This window comes from Nannospalax galili, unplaced genomic scaffold, assembly GCF_000622305.1.
Source record: "Nannospalax galili isolate Female #2095 unplaced genomic scaffold, S.galili_v1.0 scaffold189, whole genome shotgun sequence".
NCBI lineage: Eukaryota > Metazoa > Chordata > Mammalia > Rodentia > Spalacidae > Nannospalax > Nannospalax galili.
The window spans coordinates 1,301,342-1,313,842 of NW_008360331.1; the positions used below are offsets into that span (position 1 = coordinate 1,301,342).

The 12,501-nt window shown below is 38.4% G+C and overlaps 1 protein-coding gene across 2 annotated transcripts in view; it reads right to left on the reverse strand.

Annotated features, from left to right (window-relative positions):
* Positions 1-12,501, reverse strand: part of Nfkb1 (nuclear factor kappa B subunit 1) — a 127,068-nt gene that overhangs the window by 79,357 nt on the left and 35,210 nt on the right. The window contains exons 3-5 of one of the 2 annotated variants that reach the window (XM_029560234.1): positions 10,739-10,814; positions 6,592-6,629; positions 1,550-1,648 (exon numbers count right to left, since the gene is read on the reverse strand). In XM_029560234.1, the coding sequence (XP_029416094.1) occupies positions 1,550-1,648; positions 6,592-6,629; positions 10,739-10,814 (213 nt within the window). Of the gene's footprint in view, positions 1-1,549; positions 1,649-6,591; positions 6,633-10,738; positions 10,815-12,501 lie in introns of both variants that reach the window. The other variant, XM_029560233.1, reaches the window with a different exon arrangement.

The window sequence follows — 12,501 nt, forward strand, 5'->3', positions numbered from 1 at the left end:
CTCCCTCCCATTAGTTCTGTTTCTCTGAAAAACAGTATCTAATATAACTGTGGCCTTCTGTGGGTTAAAGACATTACATTTACTTGCCCAATTACCTTTAATAAGAAAAATACTTTTCATTCTACAACTAGAGTCTTAAAATGAAATCATGACTCATAGAATCAACGCCATGAGTAAGTTTCACTTGAAAGATAAAGAACAGCATCATCCTTGAGTTTTTCTTTTGTTTCAGAACAAGGTTAAGAAACTAGAAAGATCTGGGCCTGGAAGAGGGTATGAGAAAAGGGAGCAAAGAAAATGCACTGCTGGCAAAATCAAAGATGAATTCCCTGATGTCAGAACTCTCTTAGAGGCAGATCTACTGAGTTTACAAGACAAGCCAACAAAAAGAGACCAAACTATATTAGATCCCGAGAGAGGTGCTGACAACTTTTTGTCTAAGCCTTGAATTCTTAAAGAAATAAAAACCATAGCCAGGTGTGGCAGCAAATGCCTTTAATCTCAGAGGCAGCAGATCTCTGTGAGTTCAAGGCCAGCCTGTTTACACTGTGAGTTCCAGGCCAGCTGGTGCTACAGGGAGACCCTGACTCAAAAAAAAAAAAAAAAAGACCAGAAAATAAATAAATAAAAACTTGTTTGTTGAGTGCTTCCCTGCAAAGTCGTGATCAGTCTATGAACATGGCACCGTATTACAAAAATAAAAATCTCAAACTTAGAGAACTATAACCTCAATTAAATCAACAAGGAATGTGAAAAGCTGACTGTGGCAAGGGTGCACCAAACACACCACAGCAGTCCACGCAGCCCATTCCATGTGGCTGCAGTCGCTCAGACAGGCCCTGCATCTCTACTGAGCACTTGCACACATCTCCTCACTTCAACTCTAAAACACCTTTACTATCAATATTTGTGTATTTGATACATTTAGATAATGAGGTTTAGATTACTGGATAAACCTGTTCAAAGTCCGTTCAGCTCACCACTTTGGGTCTGGATTTATTATCTTAAATAGTCTATGTAATCTGTCACTTGTTTTATTTGTCATTGAATCTCTAGAGACCCAATTTTGGGCATTTGTCTCAAAGATATTTCTTGTTTCTCTGGTTTTCTTTGAGACAGGGTCTCACATGGCCCAGCCTGACCTCAAGCTTGCTACGTAACCAAAGCTGGCCTTGAAGTCCTGACTTCTGCCTCCACTACCCAAGTGCTGGGACTACAGGTCTGCACTACCATACCTGGCTCAAAGCCCAACTAAAATTTCAGAGAATATATAATTTAAAAACTTTAAGATGATTAAACAACAAAAAGCTTAAGGTAATGGAGAAGTAATAAAATTTTCCTAGTTGATACTGAAACCATTTCTATGTGGAGATGCTAAGCATTTGAAAAATTGTCACTTCCATGAGATCAATCTGTCTTTAAAATTTATAATATCCATGTAAAGACTTCTGCTTAGGGGCAAAGGCACACTGCAGTCACTTAAAGCAGCTCCTTGGTTTTGCTCCTTGGCAACCAGACCTGGAACTAGGGTAGGATAGTATAAACTTACTTTGACTTGAGGGTAGGACTTCTTGTTCTTTTCACTAGAAGCACCAGGAAGTCCGCCATGGGATGGGCCTTCACATACATAACGGAAACGAAATCCTCTCTGCAAAGGCGAACACAGACACTAAGTTTGGGAAATAGTTAAAAATAATAGTGACAAAGTTACATGCAAGTTTCTAATTTTTATGTGTACCAGATAAGGGAAGAAAAAATGTATGAAACTGTACAAGAAGCCCCTGGGAACAAGTAATGCTTTTCAAAAGTTCTATGAAAGTGATATTGACTGTCATCTGTGCACCAAGCTTTGGGATCAGCCGGCACCCCACCTGAGCTCTCCTGCTCAGAGGCCCAGCCTCAAGTGCTGGATATGCCACAGCTTGTCTGAGATGGAGCTTCCCATCTCAAATTGCTGCCACCAAGCTCTCCGCTGTGCATATTAGTCAAAGTTATGCTTCTCTGACTATTATTTAAAGGAATTCCTTTACCCGCTCTGATTGCAGTTGGACTGGGGCAGTCACAGACATGTCTTTTAAAATAAACTGTCAGTGTTGTAAACATACCCCGTTTGCTACATTTTGCATCTAACAGTACTTCAAAGAATAAAGCCACTAATTTGATGAACATTATGAGATCTAGTTTGGATACTAACTGACCTTAATGAATTCAAAACTATACAGTCCCTTGTATTATTTGAACCAGCAATTCTCCAGACATAGTTGATGAAGAAGGGTTAGCTGGAAGCCTTCACTATGTGAACCACTGTGGGCTTATAAATACCTAAGTCCTGTGTTCTGTTGTTCATCTATGCAAATGAGAAGATGTATTCCAGACTATCTTTAAATTGTACTCCAGTTCTAACATTATGATTTATAAAGCCAACAGCTGCAATTATGTACATTTGTATACAAAGACTATAGCAAAGGCAGTTTTTCAAATGGACCCCAGCATCACTTAAAGGAAGCTTTTACTACATTTTCTGAAACACTCAATTTACAATCCTATTAATCAATTTATGGTAATGCTGCTTGTAGGTTATATACATATAACCTTCTAACATACTTTTAGAAACAGCTTCACCTTCCATTTATTTTTTTTAATAAAAATTTTAAAGTTATTTTTATTTTACATGTATGAGTGTATTGCCTACATGTTTGTGAGTGCACCCATGCTGTGCAATGCCCACAGAGGTCAGAAGAGAGTGTCAGATTCCATGGAACTAGAGTTACTGATGGTTGTTAGCCACCTTGTGGGTGTTGGGAATCAAACCCAGGTCCTCTGCAAGAACAACTGAGCCATCTCTCCACCAGTGGGCAGACTTTGTGTAAGTAGTTCCAGATCATCTATCTGAGCATCAGGAGTTCCACATAACCCTACTTAATGATGATGGGTTTCTACCTCATGCAAATGGCTATGGAAACACAGAAGCACAAAGGTTTTAATAGCTATGACCTCATGGTCCAATGCAAAACTTCTGCCCTCCTTAGGCTGCACTGCATTCTATTATGCCTAATAGGGTCTTTGAATCTCTGAGTAGCCCCAAAGCCTTGATCTCATTCAAATCTCTAGGAAACATCTGCAACTCTCCCTATTTCTTCTAAGATCTTTCTGATTTCCAAAGAAATTTGGTCCTACAATATGTTTCACTGCATGATGAGAAAGGGCTAAGGTAAATTGTCTAGTGAGAGAAAGTTCCCCAAGGGCACATGGGTCTGTAGTGTATGCTCAACTATCAGAATAAGACCCTAAATAACCTTGCGCATAGCTCCCCAGGAGACCCTAAACCTGAACAACAAGGCAGCCTTCTCAGGGGAGGTTTTAGGGTCAATTCTTGTTTTCCTTCTCACAAAATTCAAATTAAAAGTAAGTTGCAGGGCTAGCAAGATAGTTCAGCAGGTAAAGGCACTTGCTGCATAAGCCTGGTGTCTTGAGCTTGATTCCTGGAGCCCATGTTAAAAAGCTAGATGTGATGGTGAGCACCTGTAGTTCCAACACTCCTATGGTGAGATGGGAGGCAGAGACAGGAAACTTCCCAGAAGTACCCAAGGCAGCTATCTTGGCATGTACAGCACAAACAAGGGAAATCCTGCTTCAGCAAGGTGAAGGAGAGCTGACTTTCAAAAGTTTTCTACCTCCCACATATGTCAGGAGCACGTGTACATATGCGTGCATACACGCATGCGCGCGCGCACACACACACACACACACACAAAGTTTTTTTTAATGTTTTAAAATTTTTAAATAATTAAAAATATTTTTTAAAGTTACCAGTTCAGCCCTGTTTTAAGTAATGGCTGCTGATTTATTCTTTCTGTGTGTGTGTGTGTGTGTGTGTGTGTGCACGCGCACATGAGACAGGCTCTCTCACTGGACCTGGATCTCACTGATTGGTGAGACTGGCCATCAAGCCTGAGGGACCCTCCTGTCTCTGACTCTCCATGTTGAGACTACAGGTGTGCCTGGCTTTTATGTGGATGCTGGGGATGGAACTCAGGTTTTCATGTTTATGAGGCAAGTACTTTACCAAAAGAACCATCTCCCCAACACTGTTGGTTTATTTGTTAATAATTAAATGAAGTTTCTAAATGAAAAACATAACAGATTGTGCAGTAGCTGGCTCTCCAAATTAATCATAAAGACAGAGATTTATTTAACTGGGAAGCAACTCAAACGCAACTTTATTTTAAAAACACTATTAGGTAGAGAGGGCTGAATAATATGCAATAGAACTGGATAGTCTAAAAATTAATAATCTACACTTTGATTCATTTCTATAAGACCTAGGGGAAAATCTGAGTCAAAGGCCCCCCAAAAAAGAACATTTCTAACATTATAAATTAACACAGAAGTTCATTATCTTTTATCACAACATTCCTTTTTGGCAGTTGGAAAAATATATACATGTATACCCTTATATGTTATGGAGAGTAATGTCAAACAGACTGTAGTAGACATGACTTAAATGTGAATTTATGTCTATAATACAGTATATATTGTTCTTGGTGGCTTAAGGGTATCTAAAGTTCTGTCCAAAGTATTCTTTCATCTAAGGATGGAAATTTATAATCCTTTTTTCAGGCTGATAAGATATTTTCAATCTGGGTGTGGTGTCTACGCAGCACTTGGGAGGTAGAGCCAGCAAGGACAGCTATGAGTTTGAAGCCAGCAAGGACTTAAGACTTTGTCTCAAAACTAAATTAAGTAATTTAAAAATGAAATTAAAAATTAAAAAATAAGATGTTTTCAGATACATAGTCTGATTCTGACTTTTTAAGATTAAACATTTGCTAACCTACCCCCATTCATCTCAGAAACTCCATTTGCTCAAAATGTAAGTCTACATCCATCCAGTCAAAATGTCTGGCTTACACTGGACCTCTCACCTTCACTGAACAGTAGGCAACAAAACTGTAGGCAAACAGCACACTATTTACTCACATTATAATTAAATTTGAATTCCTAAAGTATATTAGCCCTTCAGATATATTGTATCTTATGAATTTTGAGCCCATGATAAACAATTTTGGGTTAAAATTCTTAGAGTGTTATGCTAGAAAAATAAGGATCTGGGGCTGATGAAATGATTCAGTGGGTACAGGCACTTGCCACCAAGCCTGATAATCTGAGCTCATCCCCAGGACCCACATGGTGAAGGGAGATCACTAACTCCCACAAGCTGTCATCTGACTTTCACACATATGTGCATGTGCACAGACACAACAAACAAATACAAATGAAAAAATGTAATTTTAAAATTAAAAAATAAGAATCTTTATCTGAAAAAGTATTTTAGACTTGTTAGCTTCAGGGATTACACATATCTTACAAGCTAAGACGTTTTCTAGGATGCTAGATAACCTGGTAGAATTCGGGAGGAGTAAAACTCTACCAAGAAGGGCTTTGAGAGACCTGGTGACTTAATGTGGGAAATCACTCCTCAAGAGTTGGACATAGAGACAGAGCAAAGGAAAGTTCTATCTTCAGCTTGGGAGGCAAGAGGTGCCACTTGCACCACAGCAATGGCCTAAAGTTTCATGTGGTATTCCTGTCTTACAATCAATATTTTCATCTAATTTCAACCTTATAAGGATAATCTGGTCACCATTAAGGTATTTCTTTATATATGATGTGATTCTACAATGGAGTTCTTGTTGTTTACATCTAAGTTCTTGATGTTTATGTTCTTAGCATTTGTTAAATGTTATACAAGACACGAGTGACATTCACCTAAGTTATAACAAAGAACACTTGGAACAGGTATTGAGCAATGTCACTCAAGAGGACAGGCACTGTCCTTAGGTCATCTAGAAGGGTGAGCACAACCACTCAGGGACTCAGCGACTCTGTTCTCATTCTGTAGGAGGCTATACCGTAAAGTCCATTCCATAATAAACTGAAATGTTTATCGGCACAGAGTGAAGATTCTCTTTCCTCTTCTTTCTCAGCACTAGAAGCCATACAATCTCTAATGAATGTTTATACACAGAATTGGGACATAGTTTTGACATCATTTCAATAGTAAGTTCTCTCTTTCTAGAGCAAGATAAAATGAACCTCTCCTTGCTCCAAAGAGGATGAGCCTAAAGCTACCCCAGAGGGAGGAGGATTCAGTAATTCATTTTAATACTTTATCTCCCTCTGGTACTTTTAGTGCCTTAGGTTATACTTTCCACAGACAGAACAGAAAGGCTGGAGCAAATAAAGGCAGGGGCAGGTCAGGAAGGGCCCTGTGTACATGGACATGGGACATGGATCAATACCATGGATGGGAACTGCTATCTGAGGATTTCCTAATGAATGAAAACCATCTAGGCCTTTCCAGGAAGTGTCTAAAAGCTAAGCTGGTAGAGATAGCAGAAAATCAAGGAGTAACTGATATTTTATAGACCTATATAGAGAAATGAGTAGGAAAAATGTAGACTCAAAAAGTTATTCATAATTTGGCAGATTGTTGATTGCCTAGCTAAGCTACCACTTTCATAAGAAACTATAATATTTGATGTTCAGATCTAACATTAGAAAAAGTCCCACCCCTTTAATTCTTCTTACCTGTTTTGGTTGCTCTAATATTTGAAGGTATGGGCCATCTGCTAAAAACAAACACAACAAACAAAAACCAAAAGAAACTGTGAGACTTGTAGAATTTGGTATGAAATATAAAGCAATTAAAACCTGAAACTATATTTTTAAATGGAGATTTCAAATCAATCTTATAGGTGGAATTCTACAAGGATATAATGTTGTGTCCTCATATTAGATTTTCCTTTATTTTAATAGTAGCTTTAGAGTCTTAGTGAAACACAATGAATAAATGTTGTTTGGATAGGACTGGTGCACTACCTAACCCAAAGGAAACCCCAAGGTCTGGAAAGATTACAATGCCAGCAGCCTTCACCCGTTACAGTCTCATCTCTCAACAAGACATTAGAGCAACACTGGTTAGAGTTAAAGGCAGCAGACACTTCTGAGGACTGTGACAGTTTCAGTTGCCTTCCATCATCAGACAAACTTTCCTTCTTTAAAGAGAATGTGCTCAGCATGACATGAAGAGGTGGAGGAGCCCCTTGCCACCTGCTTCTCCTGACAGTTCCTGTTCTCTCCCCTCTCCTGAATCCAGGAGCGCTAGCTCCATTACCTGTGTGTTCCTCACCTTCCATGAGACCTGGTAAACTTTCCTTTCTTAGCCATAACTCTTGATGCTGATATAAAGTATCTGAATATTGTGCTCTCACAACCCTGTACTAAAACAGCCCAGTTACTTTTCAAAACCCTAAAAGTAATATAATTGAAAATAAATACATGCCAATTAATTACTATAAAAACATGGAAAAGACTTAAGGTTTAATCCATAAAGCAGTGGTATCTGTCTTGAAATTTCAACGAAAACTTGGAACTCCTGACAGCATAAACATGAACATGTTTAACATGAGAGCACCCCTATGTACCTCTGCTGGCTTTTATGTAAACAGTTTATAACCCATAGCTGTGCAACATGTAAAGACTTGGGGTAATTGTTAAGTAAAAATTAATATGTTTGCAACTAAAAACATTGTAGAAGAATGTGTCTGGAGTCACTTGAAAATTTATTCTCTCTCAGCTGAAGTTTAAGCCCTAAATTTGTGAAGAGATAAAACTTAAGGTCATAATTTAAAGAAAAGTAACTTAAAAGAGAATTTATCTTCTCAATATTATGATATATCAGGATAAACTAAAGAACTTTAGGAAACAAGGCATGATGACTTCCTGTTATTCAAGACACTTAAAGGAAGTCAGTTGGGAAATGACTACATTTGAAGCAAAACCTACACAAAAAAGGAAACTGGGGAGTCGCTGGTCAATGTAGTGTGCTATCTTCTGCCTGACAAAATTCATTCCTTGACATTTTAAACTACTTTTAGAGAAGTAATTGTTATTTTAAATCTATAAAGAAAATGGTTAGAATTTAATTTTTTCTAAGGAGATAAAAACTGATTAGAAATAAAACCATTTTCAACCTGTGAATATATAGATTGTATTAGAATATAACAAATATAAAAATATCTCCTCTAGAATTCCAGAAGAATCTACCAGGCAGAGAGCCCAGGAAGAAAGCAAGAGTGTAGAAAATGCCACTGAGAATCAGGGGCCTGGGGGGTGCTCACATTCATATGAGAATCAGGGACCCAGGGAACACTCATATTCAGCTTCAAGCCCCTTCCCTCTCACCAGCTCTTTTTAATACCTGGGAGATTTATTTTTAAGGACTTACTCTCCTTTAAATATGTGAGACTCAAAGTGAAATGGGGGTGATTTTTCTCTTTTGAAGAACACATTGAAAGTTAAATCAACTAGAAAATTAGATTTGATTCGCATTTATTTATTTTAAGGCCAACATTCTTTTGGCTACATTTCTAGGCTAGGAAAATGATATCCCACTGTGCAGAGAAATTTAAATCACAGCAAAATGTTATGGACATAACAGTTATGGCATGCTACAGAGTTTTCAACACAATGGTAATCTGAACACAGTGGTAATCCACTCTAGAGATTTTTAAAGACATCTAGAAGGTTGAAAAAATCCATATGAAAATTATGTTCAAATATTGGCTTTAGACAGCTTTCCTACTCCTTTACAATTTGAGTGAAATGTTATAAAAACTGGACTATGCCACCCCAACAGAGAGGGGGGATGCCAATAAAAGTGACGAGGTATACAACAGGAAAGGAGGACATTTCTAGTATAATTTTAAAGGTTTTTCTAATAGTACAAGAAAAAAACAAAATTTCTACGACATGATGATCTCAATGCTGAATATTTACTGAGATGATTCTTTTGAAAATGATATTTCTAAGCCTATAAACCCAAGGAAAGAGAAAACATGTCTTAAAAAACATCTGCCTCAGGATACTGTTTAGTATTCGTAAGGCATTCTATAGAAATGTGTGTTTCCCGAGGGCTTCAGAACCAAGTTCCTACATTCTCAATAAAACATTAATTAAAAAGGAAAACACTTTAAATCTCAGAATAAGAAAGTTCACAGGAGACACACGCCACTGGTGCATTTATTTGCTCACGGGAAGCTGACCTGCAGCTCATACAGGGTAGTACTTTGCAACCTCAGGTAAACGGTACCCTAGGAATACACTTTGTGGGTAAAAGCAGAAGGCCTCTGTGAGGTAACTGCAGCTGGTAAGGGTGAGGGTGTACTCTTCAAAGAAGGAAGTGTAGAAAACACTTCTGATTTAAACAATGGAAGGTAAGTGCTGGGGTAACCACATCGTTTTTAAGTGAGAATGATAAAGATTAGCCAAAGTCTCCCTGTGAGACAGGCAAATTCACAGTAAACAAAGCATCCGCTGTCCATGTCAGTGATTACCAAACTCCTAGTTTATATTCTCCATGACTCATGAAACGAAACGTTTCTTTTGAAGATGTGTCAAATCCTATTGTCGATGTGAGGGTTGAAACAAAATAGTAGAGTCATCACACCAAGAAAATCAATCACATCAAGTAAATCAATCAGAGTCTAAATGAGTTGAACTTATCATTGCATACATAAGATTAAATAATTTGTGGAGTCAGAGGATAATTAATGGAGTCATGTTAGAAGGAAGGATTACTATTTTAAGCTTCATCTGATTGGTCAGGATGCAAAAGTAAAAGCTGTTTACAAAGGTGATTTTTTAAAAAAATTATTTTATTATTTTTATTTTTCTATGTGCATAAGTGTGTTGACTGCATGTATGTAAGTGCACCTGTGTCATGCAACGCTTGCAGAGGTCAGAAGAGGGTGTCAGATCCCCTGGAATTGGAGTTACCAATGGTTGTTAGCTTCTATGTGGGTGCTGGGCATTGAACTTGTGTCCTCTTTGAGAGCAATCAGTGCTCTTAACTGCTAAGCCATCTCTCCAGACCCAACAAAGGTGAATTTTATTCACTGTTTATCCAGCGCCTAGCAGCCAGCTGGCACACAACAGATCTCTAGATAAATGTTTTGGGAACAGAACTGAGAGGCTGAGACTGCCTTGTGTGAGCCTGAAACAAAGCAAAGCAGAGTCCAAAAGAATGCAAGGGTAGCAAAATGGAGAGAAAAGGAAGTCCTTATGCTGAGAAAAAGGTGCTTCTGAGTGGTTCCAGCAATGGGTAAAGTCCAGACCTGGTGGAGGACACCTTTAATCCCAGCACTTGGGAGGCAGAGGCAGATGGATCTCTGTGAGTTCAAGGCCAGCCTGATCTACATAGTGAGCTCCAGGCCAGTGGGGGCTACAAGGAGACCCTGTCTCAAAAAACAAAAAATAAATTATATATATATATAAAATGTTCATAAAAGGAAGTGGTGATTTATATATATGTTTATATATAAATATGTATTTTATGAACACCATTGACTTTTAAGAGACTTAATTTTTTCTGTTCCAGTGTATTTATTATTTTCCTTTCATTTATATTTTATATCAAACTCAGTTTAAGTTTTTATAATAGGTTCTGATATCTAAGAATGATTACTAAAATTTTTTTTTTGCAAATTTCTTCCTCTTTATAGGTTTTATTTTTCTTTGTTTTTTAATTAGTGTATAAAATAACAGGTTAGCTTATGGCATTTTCAGTTTGAAATGATCTTCCTCTCTACTCTCTCCGTTCCCCAATCCCTCTGCCCTCCCCATGAATATTTTATCCGTGAAAGAAAAATAACAAGACAAAAAGGACTGTTCTTACCTGTTGACAGTGGCATTTCTGGTGGATATAATTCTGTATTAAATATTGGATGAGGCAAATTGCTCAAATGAAATAGCTGTAAAGAGGAAAATGTAAATACATAAACATTACTTTTCTAACATTTTATTAACACTTGAAGCCAGAACACCTAAAAATTAGTAAGAATGAAAATGAAAGAGAAAAAGCTGAATAGGATTCCTGAACTTAGGAATCCTTACCTTTTTGAGACCTGGTTAGGTTGCTGTGTATGGAACTTATGTACAAAGGGATCTGAGAACAACTGTGCTAAGAAGGTTCACAGGCAAGGACCTGCCACACACTGCTTGCTAGTGTATCTTCTGGGCATAGTGGACATTTCATAAATACTCACTGAATGAATGCTATGAATCTTGTACTCACTTAGGAATATGAGCATAATCCTAGAGGGCTGGGGAGACGGCTCAGTGGATAAAGTGCTTGCTGCACAGGCATGAAGCCCTGAGGTTGGATTCCTAGCACCCATATAAAAAGATGGAGAAAGGAGAAAGAATCCCTCAAGCTTCTAGCCTCCAGCCTAGCTGAACCAGCGAGCTCTAGGTTCAGTGAGAGACCCTTTCTCTAAAACTAAAGTGGAGTTCATTTGAGGAAGACATCCAACACACACACACACACACACACACACACACACACACACACGCGTGCGCACACACACACACATACACATACACACACACACACACAATCTTAGAAATCTGCATTTCTGGTTTGATGGTAAATATATTCTCTATCCAGTCACCAAATTTCAAGGCCTGAAAAGATTGTGGACAGTAGCTCTAGAACAACTTACAGGATAACTGAAAATAAAACTTAAGAGTTCAAATAGCACAAAACTAAGCTCAGAGCTCACCTCCTATCTCTGAATTTAGTGGAGGGTGGCACAGTGATCCAGGGCTTCAAAGAGGGCACATGTTAATCCTCAGAACCTATCCTTTACATGGCAAAAGAGATTTTGCATGTGTCATTAAAGTGAGACTATTAAAATGACAGGATTATCCTGTATTATCCAGGCAGGCTATTTAAGAGAGATTTAGAGGGACTGGAGAGATGGCTCAGTGGTTAAGAGCACTGACTGCTCTTTCAGAGGACCCGGGTTCGATTCCCAACACCCACATGGCAGCTATGAACCGTCCTTGGCTCCAGTTCCAGGGGAGTCTGACACCCTCTTCTGACCTCTGTGGCACTGCATGACATAGGTACAGTCACATACATGCAGACAATACACTCATACACATAAAATAAAATTATATATATAAAATGAGAAGGAGATTCAGAAATTCAGGTGTCACTGGAAGTAAGAGTCTGGAGTGATGGGAGGTGCACAAGCCAGGGAGTCTGGAGTGATGGGAGGCGCACAAGTCAGGGAATCTGGAGTGATGGGAGGCGCACAAGTCAAGGAGTTCAGGCAGCTCAGAATGGCTAGAAATGAAAGCTGCTTGGAGAGTAGCCCTGTCAACACCCTGATGTCGGAATTCTGATATCTAGCCTACTGGAGAAGACATCTGTGTTGTTCCAAGTCACGAAACTATGTGCTTCAGCAACAGCACAAAACTAACAAAATTGAAACAGTGGACATGCAACATGTTTTGATAGAATTAAGCTCTATCTTAATACGTTATTATTAATTATTCTGAAAGAAAACTTCCCATTTAGTTCATTTAGAAATTCCTATCTCTGGGCTCATTATTTGTCTAACCCTAAAGAAGTCAGCTGTTGAAATGTCTGTG